Source organism: Puma concolor, chromosome D2 (genome assembly GCF_028749965.1).
Source record: "Puma concolor isolate L17-30 chromosome D2, mPumCon1.1.hap2, whole genome shotgun sequence".
Classification (NCBI taxonomy): Eukaryota; Metazoa; Chordata; class Mammalia; order Carnivora; family Felidae; genus Puma; species Puma concolor.
Genome location: NC_141677.1, coordinates 38,145,648 through 38,172,553, shown reverse-complemented (window position 1 = coordinate 38,172,553; position 26,906 = coordinate 38,145,648). Strand labels below are relative to the sequence as shown.

Genomic DNA, 26,906 nt, shown 5'->3' with positions numbered 1-26,906 from the left:
AAGGATACAGTATCATGAAGCAAAGAAGACAAATGGTTTGCCATTTAGGCATTACCCATCCCACCTCTCCCTTTTCTTGGCCTCTTGTATGTAATTTGAGTTGCTGTCTGTACCTCTGTAGGATCTCTCTGGGTGCAGCAGAGTGGCCACTGGTTAAGAGCTTTTCCTGTATTAGGCTGCTTTACATTTCCTAAGGGTGTCAGCCCTCAGCTCGTCAGGTAAGCCCTCAGTGCTCATGACTCTTCTCCAGGAAGCTGGGTACATACTCCTGAATGCAGAGTATGTACTCTGGAGCTGTCTGCTCATTCTTTCTCAAAAGTCTGATTCATTTATTCAGTTCAACTGAGTGTTTATTGAGCTCCCACCTTGTGCCAGGTACTAATTTACATCTATGAAATAAAGCCACGAGCAAAGCAGACAGCAGTTCCTCCCTTCATTGAGCTGATGCTATACATAGGGAGTCAGAAAGTAAATGACATAAGCAAGTAAGACACTAGCGCTTCTTCGTGCTGAGGAGAGAAGGAAAGTGGGCATGAAGAATAAGAGTTAGGGGGATGGAGAAGGCGGGGGCTTGCATTTGGGGTAGAGTAGCAGGGGCAGGTCTTGCTAGACGACTGCATTAAGGAAACACCTCCAGGAGGTGGGGGAGTAAATCCTGTGGCCACGTGGGGAAGAGCCCTCCAGACAGAGAGCAGCGTGTCCAGGAAGGACCCCTGCACAGGAGCTTGCCTGTACCGGCGGGGATGGATCACTGAGGAGGGCAGCCAGGTTGAAGGGAGAGTAATGTCAGGAGTGGGGGAGGACATCAGATCCAGAAGGAAATGGGTTGCCTTCCTTTAGGCCCTTCAAGGACTTTGACTTTTACTCTGTGTGAAATGCGGATATTGGAGGATTTTGAGCAGAGGAATGGTGTGATCTGTTTTACTTTTTAACAGGTTCATTCTGGCTGCTATGCTGAGAATAGGCCCCCAGGGTCCAGGGCAGAAAGTAGTTAGGGAACTGAAGGGTATGTCCTTCAAACCACTATTTCTTCAGACAGTTTGGCTTGACTACAAGCCATTTTATCTTTAGATAAAATGTAGACTGATTTTTTTTTTTAATCCACATAGAACTTTGTTTGTTCATTTGCATTAATGAAAGCCAATGCCATGGAAATGACCAGCATGAGGCAGTCAAATAAAAGCCCACTGTTGTTCAGCCCATTCTTGTATTACCTACGGTGGTCGCTTTTTCAGGGAGACAGTTCTGAGACAGTTCTCTCCTGTCTCCATTCTGGAAAACCTGTTTTCCTAAGAACCAGCTTGCTTTTCTCTTCTGGACATCATTAATCTTCTGATGTTGCATTCCTTACTTTGTTGACAAAGTGCTCAGAGCTAGATCTACAGTTTGCTTCTAGCAAGAGCATAGGACCTTTGGCTGCTGAATTCACTGTTTTTCCTACCCTTGTTTTCATACAGCTCCATTAAAAGGGAAGCTTTTATTCTATTATTATATTTTTGTGAGTCCCTTTAAAATGTGGCAAGCTACAGACAAATAATATAGGATACAAATAGCATCACCTACACAAATAGCATCACCTACAGTAGAAAGAAAGAAATCCAGTTCAAAGCTTGGGTCATATATATCCTATTTTTGTTTTCATAAGTGTAAAGTGTGTATATATATATATATATATATATATATATATATATATATATACACTCAAACATGCACACACAAGATTTTCAGGATGAAACCATTAGCAGCTAATAATTACTAAAACATCATTATTTCCTGACTGGTTTCTGTACTACTGGGTTTTTTTCTACCTCAAGTTTCTACATTTGGTTTTTCATCTCCCACAAGTGCATGCCAGTGGTGCTGGACTAAGACCAGCCATCCAGGTTGGGCTGGATGCTTAGGACCAACAATAGAGTTTGTTAAAAATACACCTTCCAGGGGCGCCTGGGTGACTCAGTTGGTTCAGTGTCCAACTTCGGCTCAGGTCATGATCTCACAGCTCATGAGTTCGAGCCCCACGTTGGGCTCTGTGCTGACAGCTCAGAGCCTGGAGCCTGCTTCGGATTCTATCTGCCTCTCTCTCTGTCCCTGACCCGCTTGCACTCTGTTTCTCTCTCTCTCTCTCTCTCTCAAATATAAATAAACATTAAAAATTTTTTTAAGCTACACCTTCCAGCCTCTGCTACTCACTCCAATTTAATAAGGCTTGCTAACTTTGAAAATATTTTGCACAAACAATGTATTTTCTGGGATCCTGGATTTTTAAAAATTTTTTTAATTGTTTATTTATTTTTGAGAGAGACCGAGTGTGAGCAGGGGAGAGGCTGAGACAGAGGGAGACACAGAATCTGAAGTAGGCTTCAGGCTGTGAGCTGCCAGCACAGAGTCTGACGCGGGACTTGAATTCACGAATCGCGAGATCATGACCTGAGCTGAAGTTGGACGCTTAATCAACTGAGCCACCCAGGCACCCCTGAGATCCTGGATTTTTTAAGACATTTTTTGTTGTCTTTATTGTTGAACAAGTGCTAGACTGTGCGTAAAAGTCTTGGATCAGATTCTCCTCATCTTCACGTTCTGAGTGTTGCCCCATTGTCATTTATACTGACTGTTACATCTTGTGGTCTTAGTGGCATTAATGGTGACCCTCTCCCCACCCTGACACTTTGTTTTTTAATTTATTTTAATACTTGAAACTTGAAGAAAAGAAAAGGCAGATACTTCTCAGCATGGGTTTCTAAGAGCTGGTCATTCATTTTGCCTTTTAATCTCAAATCCTTTTTTCTTTTCTAGAAAGTTCTTTTCTATTATGTCTCGGCCATTACTTATGAACTACAGGTTGTTTGTACTTCCCTTCAGAACATGTTTTATTCATAGGTTGGATTTCTGTGATCTCCCCTCCATTTCCATTTTCTTAAGTTTTATCCTTTTTCTCTGTCTTTTCCTTATGTTCTCTGTGTTCTGGGATTACTTCTTAGTTTTGTCCTCTGCAACCAGTGCAGTGTTCAGCTGTGTTAAGTGAACCTTTCATCAGTTTGGTTAAGACTGTGTTTCAGCTCCTGGGCCTTCAGTTCATCAATATCCCTTCTCATCTCTGTGCTTTTTGGTTTAATAAGAGTAATATAAATATCATTTGGCATAGAAGGCCAATGTCTTTTGAGAAAATCTTCTGTTCATGAAAGTAAATCCTTTTTAGATGAGAAATTTCCCTTTTGAGCCATTATCCTTTTCTCCCTCTTGTGCAGTGGGATTTTTTTTCCCTCCTGGGCTTTGTGTTAGTTTTTCCTTGGTACCTAATGCTTGAACAAGGCAAAATATTCCTGGGCCAGATGTGGAGCTATATGGGGAGGGGGGGGACTTCCTGTCTGTCTCCTTTCCTTGATTCATTCCAGTGAATCCCTGGAGCTTCTTCCCACCAGTTCCTGCCTTATGTATGGAGGCAGGATAAAGTCTCACCCACCGGCTTAGAGCAGCCTGTCAATAATTTAGCCCACTCTCTGCTTAGCACTGCTCTTGGCACATGGGGCTGCTTGACAAAAGGCTTTCAGAAAATCAGTAGAAGAAAACCCCCTTAGCAAAGGGTGTGATATTGAAAATATCTTGAAGCTGTGATAATCAGTATTTTGTATGTAATTCTCTTATATGATGACCAAGCATGTAAGCAATTCTCTTACATGAAGCCCTTTGAGTGACTCAGATTGTTTTTAACTCGTGAATTGGATCTGAATAGAAATATATTTTACCCTGGTCTATTAAAACAACAATAATTTGTGTTTTCTTTAATCCTTGATTGTATCTTCCTTTCAGGTGTTCATCTCTCTTCTGCTGTCTGGAAATCTACCTCTTTGTTTCCGTTCAGCAGCTCTTCATTACTGATTTAGAAAGGACAAACATTTATCTTGATACTTAGTAAAAGTGGAAATATACACATTTTGGATCCTGAAGTTATGGGGAGTGAGATCTTACTGATGTGATTTTTTTCTTTTTTTTTTTTTTTTTTTTTTTGGATTGGGAGAAAAATATAGAACCTTCTAGAAAACAGATAATGCTGTGGCCTATACTCTTCATTTTATCAGGACTGAAGATAAAGTTTAAAAAAAAAATCCATCAAAGACATAAGATTATCCGATTTGTTCCTAATCTGCTCCTAGCACAAGGGTTACCCTGTGCTATTCCTGGTATTTTTCAGAGCCAAAAATCCTCTCAGACCAGTAGGTAACTAGAAATAGTGCTTTAAATCCAAGATGGACAAAAGAGAGGCCTCATTAAACTGGGCTCTCCCCACCAGACCTTCCTCTACAGGGGCTCAAAACAGGCCTCCTTTAATAAGAAAGTTTACCAGCTGAGATTAAAGTCAAGAATCAGAATGAAGGACCATGTCCAAGGTACCGGTTGGTTTAATCTCCTGCAAAAACTTCATATCCCTTCAACCCTGGCAGCTGTAGATCAAACGGCAGAGTGTGAACATTAAAACCACGCGGTGAGAATAATGTGTCTCTATTTCATTTCTCTTTCCAGGTTTGAGATTTTTAAGAGCTCTCAGACTGATACAGTTTTCAGAAATTTTGCAGTTTCTGAATATCCTTAAAACAAGGTAAGATGTTCTTATTCATATTTTTTCTTCATTCTGGTTCCCAAGGCCAAATTATAAATAGCAGGTGTTTTTGTTCATCACTGTAAAGTTAGAGTTCTGTTATTCTCAGAAAAAGTGATCTAACACAGAGATCTGGAGAAAGCCCGGGGTGGGGTTTGAACTGCTCTCTTCTGCAGGGCTGGAAACTGTCTGGTAAGAAGAGAAACAGCCGTGCATGTGGAGAAGTAGATAGTTTTGGGGGGACTGTGTGGGTTGCTTGGAAATCAGCCACAGCATCCTGGAGAGATGGTGCACAGTGGATGAGGGATTGAGCAGCTCATTGATTGGGAAGTCCTTGCTCCTAGGTTCTGAATCACCCCTTTATTACATCACTAAATAAGAAATTGAACCTAAACCCAAAAGCAATGGAAGCAGTGCTCTTGGAGAGGCAATCACAAACCTCATATGGCAAACAGAAAATCATTTCATTTCAAAGTACATTTTAGATGTTCACTTTCTTGCCAGTGTAGTCCCTGGGGCTTGCTTTGTGAATTGCCTTTTGGGGAATACCTAAAAACCTTCTGCCGAATGTACTGTGACTGCTTCTGTTAACTGTGTTATGATCTGGAAAACACTACGGGAGCAGGAGGAAAAATCCCCCAGAGATGCCTTTCCTGATGACCTGTGGGTTTGCAGAGCTGGTCTGAGACCAGGCTGCCTTGATGAATAAACTAATAAAAGAGGTTAGACGTACTCTAATGGAGAATAAGTACAGGCCATAAATTTCTCTTATAGGAAATTACACTTTAAGAAGCTCACTCCTAATGTTCCATTTCCTCTTAGGTTGATGTGTTTGATAAATGATTAAAAACAGGATGCTTCTGGATTTTGTGATTTATAATTAATATACCTGAATTTGGGGTGGGGGAGGGCCCTTGGATTTGGCATTGTTTTCCCAGTAACTGAGGCTGGGACTCAGCTTCCCAAACCTGTCGTATCCAACAAATGTGATGGGCTGTTGACTTCCCTCTTTGGGGTTAGTGCTTTTTGTTTGTTTATTTTGGTTTGTTTTAATTCTAAATTGGTTTTTCCTTACTAACTATTCATCTGTGTGCATGTGGGACAAATTCTCTTTGTGTTAGCCAAGTTAAAAAGCAAATGAGCATCTAACGTAATAGAAGCCCTCTATAGTGTGTCCCCCTACTCTGCACCTTCATTACCCTGGGGTCAGAGTTTGTTGATGTTGCACTTAATACTATGTAATATTATTAATATAGAGTGAATATTGTTATTCTTCCTATTTCTTCTGAGTGACAGTAACCCTCATTTCTACCTTTTTATGGCTCTTCTGTGCAATGAACTCATATTACTTTTGAAATTAAGATTATCCATAACCCAGCAATCCTCAATGCTTACCTATGTCATAATTGGTCTGCTATATTTTTTAGGGTAGAATTGGTGCATACCCAGTGCCAAGCACAGAGACTGATTTAAGAGACACTTGTTTTTTTTCTAGTGTAGAATGTGTCATGTGGAGTTAACCACACTCTCTAACATGGTATAGTGCCCCTCGTTCCCTGTTTCATGTTTACATCATAAATTAGGGGGTTTTAACTCTCTGACACCAGTGTTTTAAGAATGTGCCATTACTCCAAGGAATAACATGGCGAGAACTGTGTTCTCATTTTTCTTGCATTCCACATGGATCCTTTTTGGACTTGGGAGAATGTTAAGCCATGTGAATAAAATATCTTTTTCTGGACCTTTATCAAGAGACCCACCGATTTTTCAATCCTTGGAGAAGATTCTTTTCCTTTAGGTGCAGGAAATAGCACTAATGTCTGTGGTGCACAATTCACCAAGAAGGCCACAAGTATGGGTGAGGTTCATTCTCCCAAGGCACAGGGGAAAGAGCTGAAGCAGCCAGCACGGGACAGAGGTGACTATAAATCAGGAGAGAGTGGCCTTAGGGAAGACTCATGGGGTGGCAGGATGCCAGGTGTCTGCTATCTTGAGCCCCAAACAGCATCTCCCCATCATCCTACTTCCCACTCAGTTAAGCTCTTTCTATGGTAGAGCGGGTTTTCATCACAACCCCCCCCCCCCCCCCCCCGCCTTGGATTGTCCCTGTTCCTGTTGCTTAGGTGGGTGACTGAGTTAATTCAACAAGCCTGAACTGACCATCTATTCGTACCAGCAGTGAGATGGGTGCCAGGGTAGCGTCCTGCTATCAGAGAGTGCATGAGGAGGGAAGAGCCAGCTGGACCTGTGGTGTGGTGGTACTGGGTCACAGGTATATCCAGGGGTGGGAGTGGGAGGCGGTGAGGCATGGAGGAGAGGAATGAAACCAGGCTTGACATGAATGTGGGGCAGTCAAGGCTCTTTTCAAGAAAAGGTCTTAGGTAAGCTTCCTAGAAAACTAGATGTCATCCAGGCAGGGGTGGGCTTGGGCATCATCCAATCATAGAAGCTGCAAAAGCACATGGGTGAGAGAACATGGCCCTTGGGGGTGCTTTGAGTAGTCTGGTACTCCTGGAGACTAGGGGTTCTGTGGTGGGAAAACAAAAATGACATTATAGGAGAGCAGGTAAAGTCCAGACCCCAGGCACAGAAGAAAACTTGACTTAATTTATAAGAACTCCAGAGGCTTTAGACCAGCTCTTTGAGCCTTCTCTCCTCAGGTGCCTGGTTAATCTCAGCTCTTTCCTTCTGCACACTCCCAAGCCCAGATCCCAAAGGCTCTGATTGAGAGAAAGGGAAGGCTTGGTTTTTATAGGGCTTTGGACGCAGAGCAATTTTTCTGGTGACTCCTCTGTACTCTGCTGTGTTCATGGTGACCTTCCAGAAGGGTGGGCGCAGCCCTGTAATCATCTTTAGGGAGATTTTGCCTGGTTTCCTCGGGTGGCCAGTCCCTACCAATCTGTGGCATTAGGTAGGCATAGAGATATTGCAAATGTGATTTGAAATAATGATTTGAAATTGCAGCTTCATTTTCTGTCCTTTGGTTGCCTTGCTTGGCAAAGAGCTGGAAGAAACAGAGCAGGGAAGTATATTGGGGAGAGAGAGAGAGAGGGAGGGAGGGAGGGAGAGACAATTAAGAGGGCAGCAGAGTGAACAGGATGACAGAGAAAACACAGAAGAAAGAAACAGTTCACAGTTATGGGACAGCATCAGGGCCATTCCTGCCAACTACCAGCCAAAAGAGGGTCCTAATGTGTTCCTTCTCTGGAAAATGGCATCTTGAAGGGGACAGGTTCCCCTCCATGTCATCGTCTGAGCTTTGGCGGTGCCTCAGTGGCTCTGAAAACTGGCGAAAAGACTCCCAGATGAGAGCGGACTTATTCTACACTCAGAGCAAAATAAGCATCTCTGTTTTAAAGGCTGTCATTCTGATCTCATTTCATGTGTACGGGCTGATGATAAAAACATGGGTCATCCCAACAATTTGTTTTAAGTGGCAACGGCCTTACTAATTATCAAAGCAGTCTATAGCTCATTATAAACATTTCAACAACGTAGAAAAGCATAAAGGGTAAAGTAAAACTTCCCCAACCCTTACGAACTTCCAAGGTTAGGTTCTTAAAAAAAAAGAGTATTCCCTATGGAGACTGCAAGGGCTTGTGCAGGTGGAGGCCACATCGTGAGGGCTCTCAGGTGTCATGGATTTAACTTGGAGAGCAAGAGGGAATTGCTGAAGGGTTTAAGTAGGAGAGGAATGTGGTCAGATTTACATTTTAGAAAGATCTACTAGTCCACCAATTGTTTGATGGGTTTGAAGCATCTAAGACTGTAGAGCATTAGACCAGTCAAGGCAGTTGTCCAGGTGAGTGGTATCAGGAAATGGCCTTAGGCAGGGCAAGTTGGGGTAGAGAGCAGGTAGAGGGGCAGAGAGATTAAAGGGGAAGAATTGCCCGAACCCAATTTTGCTTAGAGTTCAGAATATTCATCTCAAAGTAGTATAGTCCAAGTGACTTTTCAGGGGTGGATATCTTACATCTGTCTAGCAAAGATAATAATAAAACAAAATAAACCCATTGACACCTGGCTGTAACTTTAGCCAGAACGGAGGAAAATAGTGGACAAGCTGAACAGGGACAGATTTGCCCTTCTTTGTAGAAAGTGGATGATGTTTTTAGTGTTAACCAAAACATGTCTTGTTAAATACACTGAGGGAAAAGATGGCTCATGTTAGCTCTGGGTTTATAGCTATACTTTCAAAAAGAGAAAGACTTTCTCTCTTCCAGTATCTATGGGGTCCTGGAAAGGTCTCTGATCTATAGGAACAGAAAGATATCTGTGCCTGCCCTTGGAAAATTCACTGTATCCAGTAATGTAAATTTCTCCAATGGCTATGGAGAACTCATGAGTTGGGGAGGCAGCAATGAAAGTGGACAACATTGAAATGATTTTCTTCATGAGTTAGGTTCTCATAAGGTCATAGTCCCCTCCCTCAAGGCATGGGAAAGGGGCTTGAATCCGAATGGTTCCAGTCATTCTTGCCATTGGGAAGTTTGTGTTTGGCTCAGACCCATGGCTTTGGCCAAAAACCTATGCTTATTTCCAATGGCCCCTTTTGCCATGCAGAGTGCACAAACTTGGCCCTGCTACCCCATGCCTCCTCCCACGGAGCCCTGTGCAACCTGGTGAGGTTCAAATTTCAGAATATGCAATAAGTGCACCAAGAGTTAATTTTGCATCTTTTTCACAGAGCTTTTAGATAATTACCTGGTTGTATAGTTTAATTTGGAAAGCAAATTCCTAATACTAGTGATCTGTAATGATGATAATGCCATAAAATAATCAGATTTCAGCACTGAATACAGAGTCTTTCATCATCAATGATGAACTCCACGCACAGCAAGAACTCCCTTAAGCACTATTAATATCATTGTGACAATTATTTAGAAATTAGTAATCACCATATTTAGGTTGTTTTTCCAAAGCACCAAGAGGCTCAAAGGCTGCAATAGTTTTAATATCTCAAGAGCGTTCCACATGGTGGTTGGTGGGACACTGCTTTGTTCAGGTTCCAAGGATCTGGAAGTTTGTAAGTGAATCAACTTGGTATTTAATTACCCTTTGAGAAAATGAACACTACACATTTTCCTTGACTTACGATGGGATTATCGTATAGTGAGATAAACTCACTATAAGTCAAAAATGCATTTAATACTCCTAACCTCTCACACAGAGCTTAGCCTAGCCTCACCTTAAATGTGCTCAGAACGCTTAAATTAGCCTACACCTGGACAAAATGATCTAACACAAAGCCGATTTTATATTAAAGTGCTGAATAGCTCATGTATTTTACTGAATACTGTCCCGGAAGTGGAAAACAAAATGGCTGTGTATCGATTGTTTGCTCTTGTGATCGCGTGGCTGACTGGGGGCTGCATCTCGCTGTCACTACCCAGAGTCGTGAGAGAAATCATGCGGCATATTGCTAGCCCAGGAAAGGACCAAAAGTCAAAATCTAGTTTCTACTGAATGCAGATGGCTTTCACACCATTGTAAAGTCAAAAAGTCGTAAGTTGAACCATTGTTAAATCGAGGACTATTTATACACGCTTTTCTGAGATCTCTCCCTTTGCTACTGGCTACCTGTTCCTCAACTGCTTCTCATGCTCCAATGTTAGCTCACACCTTGGAGGACTCACAAGGTAGAGACGGGGTTTTGCTCTAGTTTGGCTTCCCATTAAGAAACTAGTTGGGAACAAGACATAATGGTGTTTCAGCCACAACAATGTTCAGTTCACTGATTGCCAGAGTTGCTTTCCCCAGTGGCTCGTTGGGTTGATGCCTTATATCTATGTTTTTGTTTTTTTTTAATTTTTTTCATTCATTCATTCATTCATTCATTCATATAGGCTTCACGCCCACGTGCTTTTTGGCTATCAATCCCTTCTGTTGCAGGCAGATGGCTTTAATTGCAAGTGACAGAGTCTACTTTGAACCATCCTTAGTAATGACTGGGATTCAAGAGAGAATTGAGCATGTGTGGATCCAGAGGTTCAGATTCTCTCATCAGGATTCTGCCTCTCTCTTTATTTCTTTTAGGTTACATTCTCAGGACAGAGTTTCTCCAGGGCAGATGGCCTTCTAGAGCTCCAGACTTAATATTTTCTGCACCCAAATCTCAGAAGGAAAAAGATTATTTTTATCCTGCTCAGTTTCTGAGACATGCCTCTGATAGGCCTTACTTCGGAGCCCTTTAGAGCCGGGAGCTCCTCCATCAGCCAGTGTGGCTCAGGCCACCCAGGTAGAGGGAGAGGTGGGAACCTTTGAGTGCTAGAGGCTGAGGACTGGGCTGTCCTTGAGGAAGAGATATGGGACAAAACAAAGAACAATAAAAACAGCTGTGTACTGCTTCTCCGAATTACCGTGTTAAATAGGATTTGGATCAGACAGGCCTGGTTAGACTATTAACTCCACCACTTACATGTTCCGACCATGTCTTCTCAGGCAAGCTGCTTAAGTACACTAAGCCTCAGTTTATTTGGTTAGTGAGGACAGTGATCATACCTATATCAAAAGGTAAATGGTAAAAATCTGAAGAAAATAAAGAACCCAACAAAGTGCATAGCACATAATAGGGATTCAATAAATATTGGCAATTTTTATAGGCAATTCTCATAATCTGGCAACTCTAGAAATGACCAAGAATGACAGAGTAGACGTTTGTATTGTTTTTTCTGTTTTTGAACCAGAAAGGAGTCATTCCACACATTTCAAGAGATCAGTATCAAACAAAATTAAAAATATTTGGTTATTCTTTCCTTGAACTGTTAGAACCAACTCTAGGAAACTAAGACCATGGGTTCCTCTGCTCAGTTACTTAAAGAAAAGAAGATTGAAGAAAAAGGCAAACTGGACCCTTGTCTCGTGCCTGTCCTAGAGCCACTGATCTGACCTCCACTGAGGGGCTTCTCCTTCAACCCCTGTGCTACCTTGGACTGCAGCCCACCCCGCCTTCCTCTACATGGTGACCCCAGTGTAGATGTAGTTATCAGAATTTTTCCTTTCCATTCTCTTTTGTGGCGGTTCAAGGGGTTAATCAATATGTCTACATAGTCTCTCTCCTCCGTGGAGCAGCTATCTCTGACCTTCTCCTATCCTATGCATAGAGCATGGGGGGAGACACAGCTTTGCTTTAGCAATCAAGGAAGACTTTCTGACAGATGCCAGTCTGTGACTGTGTAGCGGCCAAGAGGGCAGACTCAGCAGCCAAGCTGCCCCAGCTCAAATCCCAACTCTGGTGCTCACCATGTGAGCTTGGGTTTGGATGACTTCACAGAGTCATTGTGAAAAGTAGAGGAGTTAATACACTCAAAGCACTTAGAACAGTGAGCTAATGGTAAGCACCATAAAGGAACCATAGAAGTGTAAGCCATTACTGTTAACTGTGATCTTAAACTCTCAGGATTTACATCATCGGATCCCAGTGAGGAAGAGATGGGAGAGGGCAGAAAACAATCTGTCAAGGATAATGGGCTGAACTACCCTGTGGGTGGCATTCAGCCACTATAGGGAGACTGAAAGAGGCAGAAGATAGACTTTGTTTCTGCAAGATGCAGTTAGAACATGAGACAAAAGCAATCCAAACAACATTACAGAAGATGTCTTAAGACACTGGGATCGATTACCAACGAGTGCCTGAAAGTAAGAGCCATGAGGAGTCACCTTGTATTGCAGGTGGGGGGACCACATTAATGAGGACATGGGGATTGAACCAGGCTCTGAAGAAAGGGAAATATTTGCATTGATGGGAAGGACCATCTATGGTAGTAGCATAAACAAAGACGTAGTACCCGGGTTTGGCTGCTACAGAAGTTTCAAGAGTTTATGTAGAAGAGGGTGGTGGTTAAGCCTGCAACTTTAGCCAGTGTTGAGGATGGAAGGAGTTTGGATGTAATAACATTTAGCCAACAGGGAGTCTTTGGACAGAGAAATGACCTGCTGATGACAGCGTTCAAGGAGCTGTACTCCAGTGGGAGTGAGCCTGGTGAAGCTAAGTATGGAGAGTGCAGAGGAAGGGACCAGTTCATTCAGTACTTATGCATAGAGGCCCTATTATGTGCCAGGGACTCATGTTCCCAGGATCCAGACAGACAAGGCCTGTGCTTTCAGGATGCTTAAAATGTAGTGAGTCCCAAATGATCCACTCAGGGAACACTGATGGATGCTGAAATTATTCAGCATGAGGTTTTTAGAGAATAGGATGTTCATATAGTCTCAGATTCTTGCTGCACAGATGACATATTAATTACAAGGAAGTGGGCTCTTCTTGGTGGCAAGATTTAATGTTCCCACCTTAACCAAATGACTGGGCCTAGTGTAATTGAGTTGAGATTTTCTCATGTGCTGCCATCCCAGTTAGATACTCTTAACAGAAGCATATAAACAGAATCTTGTCATGGGGGAACGATTAGACAAATCAGAATATGGGACATAAATAAGGCAGCTGACCTGAGTGTAAAGAAAATTAAATGTCTTTGAAAACAAACAGAAAGAGTTGGGCGGGGGGGGGGGTGGGGGGGTGGGGGTGGGGGTGGTGTAGATTAAAGGAGAACAAAGCAGGGATTGGCAAATGATATAGGCCAAGGGCTAATCCAGCTCACTGCCTGTTTTGGTAAATAAAGTTCTGTTGGAACACAGACACATTCGTTCTCCTGCTTCTATGCAACAGCAGCAGAGTAGAAGAGTTGCCACAGAGATGCTGTGACCCACAAAGCCTAAAATATTTACCACCTGCCCCTTTATAGAAAAACTTTCCAGACCCCTGGAATACAGAAAGCAACATAATAACCAAAGGCAGTCCCTGAATCTTGGTTAGTTCCTGTATCAGGGTGAAAAAATGAAAGCATCAATAAACAATTTCAGGGCAACTGGAGAAATTCAAATAAAGAGTGCATTTTAGATGACGTTCCTGGATTCATGTGAATTATTTTAGGTATGACAGCTGTAGTGTGGCTGTGTTGCACGGTTTCCTTATGTTTTTTAATTTTAATTTTAATTTATTTTTTTTAAATATGTATTTATTTTGAGAGAGAGAGAGAGAGAAGAGTGCAATTTGGGGAGGAACAGAGGGAGAGAAGGAGAGAGAATTCCAAGCAGGCCCTGCACTGCCAGCATAGAGTCCAATGTAAGGCTTGAACCCACAAACCGTGAGATCATGCCCTGAGCTGAGGTCAGATGCTTAACCGACTGAGCCACCCAGGTGCCACTCCTTATTTTTTTTTAAAGTTTATTTATTTTGAGAGAGAGAGGGAGGGAGAGAGAGAATCCCAAGCAGGCTCCGTGCTGTCAGCACGGAGCCTGACATGGGACTTGAAGTCACAAACCGTGAGATCGTGACCTGAGCCACGATCAAAGTTGGATGCTTAACTGACTGAGCCACCCAGGTGCTCCTAGAGACAAAACAAATGTACAAAACTGTTAATTGATCAATCTAGATGAAGGGCATATAAGTGTTTATTATACTTTTCTTTCCACAGTTCTATAGATATAAAAATGTTCAAAATAAAATTTAATTAAAAAAATTTAAACCCAACGGAGGGGTTAATTTAGGGGTCACTTTTAGTGGCCCAGATGTCATTTTTCTGTAGGCTCTGGCCCTACCTAGCTACTGATGCTGTCTTCTGGGACATTTCTTTATGATAGAGGAAACACTGGAGAGTGAAGGTGGGCTGCCTGTCCCCTAAAGATTGCTGTCACTCTGGAAGGCAGCCCCAGCATGATCTTTTTTTTGTAACTTGGGGATTTTGCTTATTATCTCTTTTGCACAGTAATTCCATCAAGCTGGTGAATCTGCTCTCCATATTTATCAGCACATGGCTAACAGCAGCTGGGTTCATCCATTTGGTGAGTATCTTTGAAGATGCTTCAGCTCTGGCTTTTCTGCAACAGGTACCCCCCCTGCGTCATTTTATTACCTGAAATTTTTCTCCCTGAAGAGAAACTTCAGCCTAGCTCAAGAATGTAAGAGAAGGAGAGGCAACTGCACAATTGTCTGGGTGTCCAACCCTATACCCCAAACTAATTCCGAATGGTGAATGATGTTCGCTCCATTAACCTGCATTTTTCGGCTCACCGGGTTGGGGGGATTTTTCATTCTGTCTGCAGTAACTCCAGGCAGCCACAAGATGGCAGTGCTTCCTCAGCCAACACTTGAAAATGTGTTGGTGACAAGGTTGAAAGTTTGACCCACATCTCTTAATGAACAACAAATTCAGATCCCTTAATTTCCCTCCACTTCCCCCTTACAAAAAGCTACCTTCGATTCTTTTGCCTGATTGCTTGTCAAGTTATTTTGTATCTCAAAAATGTTAATTCTTTTAAATTAATGACTCTTTGAAAGGCTTATATTATTAAGTCAAGCTATTCTCACCTCCTGGAGGCCGGCTTTTATTCCTGCTTTTAGGGAACACAGCTTTTGTTGGAAGCATGTTTCATACAAACACAAACTGTTAAAACTGGAAGGAGCCTCATCTAATTCTGAAGATTTGAGTAAAAGTGCCTTTCCCTTGCTGAGGAAAGCCTCTATCTGCGTTAAGTGAGGGGAAGGGTACATTTAGTTACCTAACATCACTGGGATTTATGTAATTACCATGTAGAGGAAGGCAGCCTGGCATGGAAGCCGGGGCTCTCACTCGACTACTAGATCTGATGGCTCCCCACCCACCCCTTTGTGTTGATGGAATTCTTGGCTGAAATCACTCTTAGTAGGTAATCACCCCAATCACAAATGTGGTCTTTGGTAGGCCAGTGAGCTCACCTTAATATCTTGTGAAGTCGCTTCTGCTTCACCAGGAAACCTCCATGAAAATGGCACGTTTGGATCAAGAAGTCATGTGTGAAAGAGGCTAAGTTCTGGACCCTTTCTGCAGAGGAAGAGCGGGAGGCCTGGGGGATTGGAGGCCTGGAGGCTCACTGCCCACAGGGGCTGTGCTGGTGGAACAGTGGCACAGTATATTGCAGGGTTGGGATCTGGGGTAGACCTGGAGGCCCAGCCCACCCATCTCCCTCTCTCCCGAATTATCTCTCTTGCCTACCTCACAACTTGTTGGTGGATCAAATTCGATGGGAAGTGTTTTGTAAAGTCTAAAGCAGAGATGGGCATCCTGCACCCCTGGGGCCAAAGGGCTCCCAATTCATCCACGCCCCTTTAGTGTAAGTATTGCTTCTGGCTGATTCACCTTCTGCAGAGTTGAGTTGTTGCTACAGAGATCACAAACTGCGTTGCGCAGAACTGAAAATGTTTACTATCTTTTCCTTTACGGAAAAAGCTTGCTGACCCTTGGTCTGATGAGTTGCACAAAAGCAAATTGTTCTCATGAGCTCGATTTTCATGCTCTCAGGGAAATTCCTGCCGTTTGCAGGGTAGAGCCATCCCTGACATTCTGCAAAGTCAGGAGAGCAAAGTCAGACTCCGAGAGATGCTGTTTGGGGTCCGGGTGTAAGATCTGCATGAGGGAGGCCCACCGAGCAATCGCCTTGGTCAGAATGATGAAAGGACGAGGCCCTTTGTGGGAGAGTTTAGAATTTCTTTGGGAGTGCATGAGCCAGGCCCTCAGAGACTGAGCAGGAACTCACAGAGAAAGGTCAGGGCAGGGCTCTCTGGCTCTTCCCTTGAAGAGGATACTGTAAAACGTAGCCAGGGGCAATGCCTTAAAATTCAGCTGGCTTCAAATCTTTAACAATGAGAAGAAAACCTAGGGATATTTACCTTTGTTTCTTTCCCTCTTTGTCCCAATCAGCTAGGAAGATATGTTTCTGTTACAGCCTCTCCACTTTCTCTGTTACCTGTCTGGGGTGGGGGAGTGGGGCAGTAGGGGGATGGGAAGCTGGATTCTGAGTCATCACTACAGAACTTACCCGGGCAGCAGATACCTTGTGTTGAGGTGGCCGTGTATCCGGAAGCAGCCCGCTGGAGTTTTTGTGTCCCTGGTTTATCATATGTATATAATGTCATCCTTTTTCTTCCCTGTCCCCTTGCTTTAGGTGGAGAATTCAGGGGACCCATGGGAAAATTTCCAAAACAACCAGGCTCTTACGTATTGGGAATGCGTCTATTTACTCATGGTCACAATGTCCACTGTTGGCTATGGGGATGTTTACGCAAAAACCACACTTGGGCGCCTCTTCATGGTCTTCTTCATCCTCGGGGGACTGGTAAAAGCTCTTTATTATGATGTTGATTTTTATGGTCATTAATATTTTCCATTATCCATTTCTTTAAAGCTTTGTATTTTGACTCTGTTTCTTCATTGCAAGCAAGTGATTGCCTTAGTGTTACAATCAGACCGAGTACATCCAAATGCAATGGTGGCTTTACTGCATATTTCTTTGGTATATGAGACTTGTTCCCCAGAGACCCAGGCACACTGCCCTTGTCAGGGTCAGCCTTTTCACCAGGAGGAAACCTAATTGTCTTAAGAAAGTGATGCTCACTTATTAAGTGAGAGTGTCTGTTCTTTAGTAATATGATTCAGTAGCTGATACCCTCTGCAAGGACAGTTGTTGTCACCTGACCCAGTAGATGCTATAGATACTCGGCAGACAGTTTGCGGTTTCACGAGCTCCCCCACATCCTTCACGATCCTCTCCTAACTTCCAACAAACACTGTGGCCGGGGCCTGCCCCAGAGAGTAGGGTCCCCGCAGAGGATGCAAAGCCTACTGGTCTCATGCAGGTGGACATCATTAGGTGAGCCGAGGGTGGTTTTGTAAAGAACCAACCAACTCCATTATGCAGTGACACATGGGATATTTTCCCTCCCCCTTTGTAAGTCAGAAGGTTCTGCTCTTTGCTTTTCTGGTTTTTGCAGGTCATAACAGTCAGTTAGGATGTAATTTTTGAAAGGGGGATTTCTGGCAACATATTGGGGGTTGCTGCATTTTGTCTTTCAAAGTAACTTAGGTGAAGTTTAGATGTTTGCACTGTTATGTGGTAAGTGATTAGAATCCTACTTCACACACAGCTTTCACATGTGTCCACGGCACATACATTTGTACTATGCATATACATCTCTCTGTTCTGTATGCATACGACATATATACATTTTAAAAATGTATATTAAATGTACATGTGCGTGTGTAAGCTAACACAAGCATTTCCTCAGCATCAGGGAGGTCCCTGTAGGTAACGAGACCCACTTATGCAGCCACAAGCACAATGTTTGTTGGGCAAAACATGGCAGTTTTGTGTTTCTCCTTTCTTCTCCACCCCCCTACATGATTTCCTAAATTTACCTTTTGTGCTTTTTAGTGATTTTTTTTTTATTGGATAAGTTTATATTATTTTAATCTTCTTTTGATGTTTATTGTCTTTCATCACTCATAAAGGCATTGATTCTCCTGTGAATTTTAGCTAGAAAGAAAGTCTTCTCTTGCAGTTGTGTGTGTGTGTGTGTGCGTGTGTGTGTGTGTGTGTGTGTGTGTGATTTCACCAGCATGCACCCCCTTTACTGACTTTCCTTTAGCAAGAAGTGCTAGATGTCAACTTATTTATTCCTGTCTCTTTTGTATTTTTCTCGACTGCGATTTTTTTATTTTATTTATTTATTTTTTTTTAGTTGTCCGGGTTGGTTAATGTTTGTTTTGTCCTGTGTATTTTCAGGAGCTTGCCCTTTTTGTGCCTTTATTTTTACAACCCACCACAGTGGTATATACCTTTGCAGTTCTAACCCCTTTGTGTTTTCGGATCTTAGTGTTCTGACCCCCCCCACCCCCTCTGAAAAGGTCACCCCCTTTCTTTGGCCTGTCTTTTCAGTCTCTCTTCTGTCTCCTGTCTTCTCCTCAGGCCATGTTTGCCAGCTACGTCCCTGAAATCATAGAATTAATAGGAAACCGCAAGAAATACGGGGGCTCCTATAGTGCGGTTAGTGGAAGAAAGTAAGTATGCCAAGAGGTTTTGCTGCCTCTGCTGCGGTAGAATCCTCTCTGCATGCCATTTTTTTTTTTGGCTCTTGTTTCTTTGTTTCATGCATGTAGGCAATGTTTGCCCGCTACGTGCCCGAAATTGCTGCTCTCATCCTGAATCGGAATAAATTCGGCGGGACTTTTAACAAACATGGAGGCAGAAAGTAAGTCAGTTACATCAGAAAAGATGTGGTTGAGTGACTTTCAAGAGCCCCTGTGGCGGTGACACCTGAATCCCAGCCCTCCCTCCTCCTACCCAGGTGCTTCTGTGAGGGAAGGGCCACATTCTGTGTGGGGTGTGACGTCACCTGTGGACTGACCATCCAGACCTGTGCCCACCCGTTCGTGCCTTTCTTCCCCACCCGTCTTTCTGAGAGACCCACTGTGTTTCTCCTGGAACGGGTTGTAGGTAACTGGGCCTGTATCTTCTGTTCTAATCCCTACCAAGTAAACCAAGCTCATTCAACTGGCTTAGTGATTACATTCTGGTGCCCCAGACTAAGGTGATGCCATACTATGGGGTTGTTTTTGTGCAGCAATAACATGGGATCATACTCCAGCAGGGAAGTCTTAGGGAGGGCAAGAAAAAGGTCACCTTGCCTGCTGTAAAGGCATCGTGGCAGCCAGGAAACCAATTCTCTTTAGCCAGGAGGCACCGAACGTGTCCTCAAAGGGACTCATTACTCAGCTGAAATTCCTTCTGGGCAAGACATATTACATTTATGGTATGCTAGGGTACCACATGCTATTCCTGATGGTCTTTTGTTTGACTTCCCATACATCAGTGCTTTCTTCTTGGGGACCATTTCAGTTTGTGTTCAGATCGTTTTATTGATATCAATACCAGTGTCTGGGTTCGTTATCAACCTAAAATTTGACTCCTAAGTAAATGGCAGGGCCTTACCATCTCTGTCTTCTGCCAGAGCACTGTCTTGGGGGAAGAAGGCCTCCGGAGAGGCGGGGCTGGTGGCAACCATTCTTTACTTTTTTTTTTTTTTTAACTTTTTCTTGGGCACTCAGCCTTGTTTTTGTTGTTTCTGGGTTTTTGTTTTAACTTCCACAAAGTAAGAGGTATATAGCTTTAAAGTACAGCTCAAGGGATTTGTACCTATGTACACACCCAGTAATTACCATGCAGATGAAGATGAGAATATTTTCATCACTCAGGCCCCTTCCTGGTCATAGAAGCTCCTATCACATAACTAGGTCCCCCTCCCCCAGTACATTTTCAGGTGAACTCTTGAATAGCCTATTTTGCTTTTTAAGAGAAAATAAAACTATAGCATTGCCCTTCCCCATCCTCCACCCCCATCTCCTCTGGGCCCTGTAATCATGTTGGATGGAGTAAACCTCATCTCCTGTCGGTGATTCCAGTGCATCCTGAGCTCAGGTGTCCTGTCCTTCCTTCAGAAAATGAAGAGGTGGAAAATAAAAAGACTCATTTTCTTGAACTGCCCACAGGACACCAGTTTCCTTTCAAAGGAACAAAGGACAGTGAGCGAGAGGAGGCCAGTTGGCGTCTCGTCTGTAGAGGCAGCACGTTCCTCCACCTTTCCTCTAATGGAGCCCTCCTCTCCCTATTATCTTAACAACCCTGGATGAGATTAGAACCAAGCTGTTCTGATTTCTGGGCCATTGGTTGGATCCAAAAGGCCAGATAAGTCCAGAGATTCCCATTGGTCATTTATTCCATTGCCAAGAGAAAAACAGCTCCTCTGTCCATTTTGCCTTTAAGGTGTGAACAGGTCGCCATAAAGCAGAAGGCATTCTGAGGGCATGGGCTCTCTTTATTCCTCCCACCCCACTACCTCGGCCAGCATTTCCTTGTCACTGCCCCCGAAGAAGCCAATAAAGTCAATCGCCCCCAAGTCCATGCTGAAAATACTTCTTGACTCTCCCTCCAGGTAAAATTTTTTTTCCCTCTAGTTTCCCTAGTCCGGTGCGGGTGGGCCTGGTGGCGGGTGGCTTTTGTTGGTGGGCAACCCAGATGAGGACTGAGACCAGCAGTCACTCACCCACCCCTGGTCTGATCCCATCATCTTTTTGCCCTGGCACCTCCACTCAAACCCCCGAGTGCTGATGACTTCAGATCACAGACTCCCCGCAGCTTTTGTTCTGTCTCCATCTCTGTCATCTTTTACCACCGGCTTTTAGCCTGATGTTTTCTCTGTCTCTTTTTTTCTTCTCCCTTTAGGAAAATACACACTTTGCTTTTAATGTTCTCTTTGGGTCTCTGATGTCCCCCGACCCTGAGGACAGAGAGTCGGTCCTGTCATCAACACTGGGAACGTTCACTTTACTTTACGCATTGTTTCCTGGTTCAAAAGCTAATTACTAAGTAGTTTAAAGAAGCCCTTTGGTCACTTAGATCTTTCATCAGAAAATATAAGCTTGGGAAAGGAACGGTAATAAAGGGCCATTAGCACCCTTTGTTTGATGTTGTTTTTCCAGTCAGTAGAACAAGATTGATGAAATGTTATGTTTGGCCAAAATTTGAGTTTTCATTTGGAATTCAGCGTTGAGAGAATGGGCTGTCAGAATCAATAAGTTTTCTTTCGCTTGGGATATGGGCATGTGGTAGTAATTAGCAATATAAGGTCTTTAGTTGAGCAACCAAGCATGGATTCTGGCAGCAAACATAATGAGAAACTACAGTTGTTCTATTTCTAACGTCAGAAAGTTTCCAGATAAAATTAAATGCATTTGCAAAGGGAAAGCAGCTAAACTTTGTTGAAAGATAGAGCTCAGACTCTTAAAATAGCGTGCTTTGCCCTGTGTTTTTGTGTATGCAAAAATACATGTGCTGTATTCATGGATACACGTATGTACACTCTTCTCCCCAGGATTTCATCAAGTGAATGCCCAGAATGTAATTAAAACATATACATAGTTAAGGGATTTGTTTACACATGTATATCTTACTCAGAAATACTCTAACGATGCATTAACTTGTCAGAGAATTTAAGGTAACTTGTGACCCAAAAGCTTTGGAGACACACAACTTTGAAATCTAAAGATGATTTAAAGTAAACACACACACACACACACACACACACACACACATTAGGCAGAAAAGTTCAGGGTTTTGTTTACGCAACACCCAATTTCAGGATATTGGAGAACATGGAGGTTTTGTTGGCACCTCATTTTCGGTTTTGATCAATGTGTTTGACATAATGTGAACACTTCATATAGCATCCCCGGCACGTCCTCACCGTCAACATGGGATCAAAGGCCTGGCCTGGCTTCCTCCAACATTCGCTTCAGTATGCCTCACTTGACCTCCCACAGGACATCCAGAGCCAGCAGTAGATGTGGGGACATGTCAGCTATTCTCTATCTTATTATGATGCATCAGGGCTCCTAAGAATAGGAATTGGGTGTCAATAACCAGAGGTTCAATGAGTGGCCTCAGCAGGCAGTCTCTGTGGGTTGGAGGTCTTGGGGACAATTGTCCTTTCGGGCTGAGACCCCAGGTCTTATTCAAAAGGGTAGCCTGCCTACGGCCCAGCTGACCCCCGGGGCCGATGCCTCCTCCTTCCCTTCATGTAAGGCCAAAGCTGCTCAGAGGTGGGGGAGCAGCGGAGTGAGGCTCCCATGGCCTTTGGGTCCCAGCTTGCTCTCCTTCCTCCCACGGCCCTTGCCGTTCCCCCCTGAGATTTCCTCTCTGCGTGTGACTCAGCCACTCCTGGTTAGTTTATGAGAACTGACAAGATCATGGTCTGAGGTCACATGGCCAAGGGCCATGGAAAATAATCAGCCACAGAGAGGAATCCATCTGTTGTAACCCCCTTGTTAGAGGTGGCCGGGCCAGGGAGCCATCCAGACCTTTTGTTTCCCATGATGGGCTTCTGGGGCCCCCAACTGAGGCAGTCCTAGGCCAGGTGTTTGGGACAAGGAAGAATGGGATAGCTTTGGATTATTCTTCTGATTTCTGTAGCCAAATGCTGAGAGGACACACAGAGAGGACAAGGTATAATAGACGACAAGGAGAAGGCAAAGGGGACCAGGGAGGTGAATGAAGTCTTCTTGAAGGAGAGGTTCTGTGGCTGAATGAGGAGGCTAGGCCTCTCTTCTGGTTGAGGGAACCATTGTCACAGACTAAGCTAGCTCTAATTTCAATTCAGGAAAGTTGTTTGTGAAACTTAAATACCGTGGCTTCTCTTAGAACTCTTCTTTATATAGACAAAGCTTGGGTCACAAGCTTTTGGGGGCACTTGTAGATGAGAAGTGACTCGTTACAGCCCAGAGCCCTAAGACTGCCTTCTCTGACAGTAAGAATACCTACAAACTTGCATATCGCTTAATTCTCACAGCAACCACCAAAGGGAAGTATTATCTCCATTTGCAGTGGGCGAGGAAACTGAGGAACAGAGAGGTTATGTGACTTGCCTGATGTCACACAGCTAACAAAGGGCGCATCTAGGGTTTGAACCAAGGGGCAATCTGCTTCACTGGGCCGTGCTGCCTCTGAAGATCATCTCCTGAGACCCCTTTTTGTTCTGAACCTCATGATCCTATGGTTGTTCTTCCACCTCTACCCATAAGTGGGGCCACAACACCGTGCACATGATGGAAAGGAAGAGAAATGCACGAGTATCACTGTGGTCCTGTGTTTCCCTTCTGCTCACCTACTGCCTCTAAGGATCCTCGCCCCACCCCAAGGACAAAAAGGTGGGGAGGGGACTGAACCATCTCTTCCTTGATTTTTCTCATTTGGTTAGACTAGGAATGTATTTACCTCTTGTACACTTGTAACAATGAGGGGCTCTCAAGGATAGACAGACGGATCATTGACCAAAATTGTGCCTTATTTGTGGGTCTCAACACTTTCAACCTCTTCCTGGGGAGCTCACTTCCTAGGTTACCAGCCATGGCAGATTGTAGTGATCTGCCAGATGCAGACACCCTCCTAGGCAGAGTCCATCTGCATGGCATCTTAAGAAGAGCATTCCCTGCCCTGGCAGACATATCCACCTGGCTTCCTTCGGTTTAGAGAACTTCTTTGGTGGTGGGTTCTTAACTGTCAGAGAAAATTAGAGTAGCAGGACCTCCCTCCCTCCCGCCTGCCCCGAAAGTCCTCTGCAAGATCCACTCTCTAGGTTTATTGCAGAGCTGTAGGTGGAAGTGTTACCCTCAGGAGGCTGGGTCTTCCTGGGGGGAGTAAGGCAGTCTGCCTTCAACATGGCCTCAGGATTGTAAAAGGGAGCCCTAAAGCCATAGAGGTTGGCAGAATGTATCATGCTTTTCCATTTAAAAATGAAAACAGAGTACTTTATTATGTTCTTTAATGTGGTGGTTATATTTTAAAGAGTTTTCAATAATTTAGACAAGAATTTCAAGAGCTAAGAAATACTAGAGCACAGTTAGTTTCCTGCCTCACTCTCCATTCCTGTTATCATTTCCACTTGCTCATTTTCAGTCCACGGATGTTCACTGAGCCCCTCTGTGCCCGGCACAATGAGGGTTGTGTTGGATGCCAAGGATTCGGTGGTGAGCAAGCGACCTGTGGGACTTGTCCTCAAGGACATTACAGTCGCCAGGAGGTTACAGGCAATGAGCAAGGCTATGACTGAAGAAAATACCAAGTACAAATGTTCATACATGTGGCAAAAATGAACATGAAAAAGACTAAGATCCTATTATAGAGCAAAACAGGGGTGACTTACTGTAAAGAGGTCCTGGGAGGTGACCTTTCAGAGGAGGGGATGTCACAGCCTGTTCCATGGCTGTGCACCCCAGCTTTTGTTACTCCTAGGCTGAGAGGAGTCAACACCCTAGTTTTAAAATTCATATCACACGGACTCCGCTTACAACCATTGGTCTTTGGTCCTACTACCATGGTCCTACAACCATGGGAGTAAGTCTTAAAATCTTATTTTCCTTTCAGGCTCTATTTCGCCTGTATAGTATACTCTCCACAGACTTACCAGGAGAGGGTACCCTGCGTATCTTCCCTGGTTCCTTATTAGCGGGTTCTTATTAAATTCTGTGTCTCCTCATATCAGAAATGGTCTCCTCATCCATCTCTCTCTGTGGCTTTTGTTCCTTTATGAGACCACTTTCTATTCCCTCCTGCCTGGCTGTCTTGAAATCCCGCTCCATTTTCTCCACCATGCTCAACCTTTGCCTGCTGTGGTTCTAGACCAATTTTTGCTTTTTCAGAGAATTAGAATCTTAAACGATCTGCTGTGCCCAAACAGGCATTACCTATGACCCTTGATCAACATGGGCTTGAACCGCACAGGTCCACTTACACGTGGATTGTTTGAGATAAATACAGTACAGAACTGTAAGTGTGTTTTCTCTGCCTTGGGATTTTCTTAACATTTCCTTTTCTCCAGCTTGCTTTATGGTAAGAATACAGTCTGTGCCATATGTAACACATAAAATAGGTGTCAATCGACTGTGTATGTTATTGGTAAGGCTTCCAGTCAATGATAGGCTATTAGTAGTCAAGTTTTGGGGAGTCAAAAGTTACATGTGGAGTTTTGACTTCACAGGGGTCGGTGCATTGACCCCCATGTTGTTCTCAGGTCAAGCATATTTCTTTATAAAGACTCACTCAGTCTACCCCATAGCCATCCCCCCAACCCCAGCCTAGGGGAACTAGCGTGAGTCATGCCTTCACCGTCCATTCCACATGTGATTATTGAGAGCTTGCTACACACAGGCACTGGGTATAAATGTACTTCTTCAAACCCATGAAGATTTCCAAATATGCCACATCTCTCTTGAGCTATGCATTATATTATTTAGCCACTAAAGTGGCTGGGGAGTTCAAAATCAGAGCTTATTTAAGCCTCTCCTCTTGGTTCCCAGAGGTGACCGTCTTCCTATAATAACATTTCCATGTGTACTTTTTCTGATAAGGGCTGACTCCAGCACTTGGGAATAGGATGTGGGGTTAATTCATGTGGTATTGTCTTGGGCCAAGTACCATGGGCCTCCTTTCCTTTCCCGTCTACGTACAGCTTGGGCAACACTCACTCTCGCTTCTGCAAAAAACCTGACGTGGTGGGTGGGGGGGTTACTCCTGGAGAGAGTGTTTCCTATAAGGTGCCATTTATGATTTCTAGATCACAGACATCACTCTGGTTGAAATGTGACTGAGGCTTTGCATTTCACACAAACGTCTGTCCTTTGACAGGGAAGCCATTCAGTCCTCTCCTTGCATGGCCCATGTGATTCCCAGCCTGAACTCCCAGCAATGTTTTCAGATTCCTAGATTTTAAAAGCCATAAATTAGCAAATCATCAACATATCACCAGGAAGGATCATCTGGTAGCCATTCTAGTCAGAAGGAAACACAGGCCCCAATAACTGATCTTCACAAAGATAGGAAGAACTGTAGACAGACAGATACAGTAAATAGGAAGACAAACAGATAATTCAAGTTGACAGACCATCTTGGACTGATTAGACATTCTGCTTTGATTAACATTAAACTTTTGGGGGAGGAAAAAAGAATTGAGATTGCCCTAATACTTTGGAAAAATGACCCCTTTACTACTTCTGAAATTCAGAACCGAGGGGCAGATACCGAAAGCAAGTGTCATTAGATGCTGTATTGTATAATGTAACATGCTAGGTATTCCTTTCTGATGAGAGGGGTCTTGGTGGGTGTGGATGTGGGCGCTTCTTTCTTTGCATCTGCTTTGGATTCTTGTAAGCCACATCTTCAGCCCCTTTCAAACTTGAAGCTCTATTTAAAGAGACTTGGATGCATATTAAATCAATTTCCTGATAATACCTAATGGAGTGAAGGCTTGCCCCACCCTCCCCCCTCCACTTTCTTGCTGTCTCTCTTCCTTTCCACACACTTTTCAAAATGTTCCAGCTATTGTTCTGAAAACAAGAATAGAAATGTAGGTGGGAGATGAACTGTGTACCTAAAAAAAAAAAAAAGTCATATTCAAACCTAGACTTTTGCTCTCAGATAGTCTTTCCTCCATAAAAAAAAAAAAAAAAGAAAGAAAGAATTTTGAATATGACTTTTCTAATTATAATCCCTAAAGAATCTTTCTGCTCAGCCTCATGTTTGATTGGGTGAATCCTCCCTGGGTAGTTTCCAAATCTAAACAACAAACACCACCATCCGAGAGTAAATTTCACCGTGTTTTCTGTCTTCCTGCTATGTCATTTCTTGTGTTGGAAGCCTTTCCAGAGCCACACAAAGTGGTTCCTAGTAGACTTGGGTGTGGCCCACTGCTGCTGCCATCATACACTGAAAATAAACCAGGAAACTCTCTAGCTGTCCAAGCCCAGTGTCTCCTTCTAGTAAACTTACAGGCTGTTGTAATGTGAAACTCATGAAAACCTGATTCTGTGTCTCTCAGGGTTTGGGCTCCCACATCTAGTACAAGTGTTGCATGACAATGATCTGTTCCCACCCTGGAACCATGGGGACTGCT

The 26,906-nt window shown here is 43.6% G+C and overlaps 1 protein-coding gene across 24 annotated transcripts in view; it reads left to right on the top strand.

The window, feature by feature from the left end:
* The window catches only part of KCNMA1 (potassium calcium-activated channel subfamily M alpha 1), a 739,980-nt gene that overhangs the window by 487,649 nt on the left and 225,425 nt on the right, over positions 1–26,906 (top strand). For 23 of the 24 annotated variants that reach the window (XM_086680076.1, XM_086680093.1, XM_086680079.1 and 20 more), the window contains exons 6-9: positions 4,519–4,594; positions 14,359–14,434; positions 16,574–16,744; positions 18,374–18,465. In XM_086680076.1, coding sequence (XP_086536202.1) covers positions 4,519–4,594; positions 14,359–14,434; positions 16,574–16,744; positions 18,374–18,465 — 415 coding nt within the window. Of the gene's footprint in view, positions 1–4,518; positions 4,595–14,358; positions 14,435–16,573; positions 16,745–18,373; positions 18,466–18,564; positions 18,657–26,906 lie in introns of all 24 variants that reach the window. The other variant, XM_086680091.1, reaches the window with a different exon arrangement.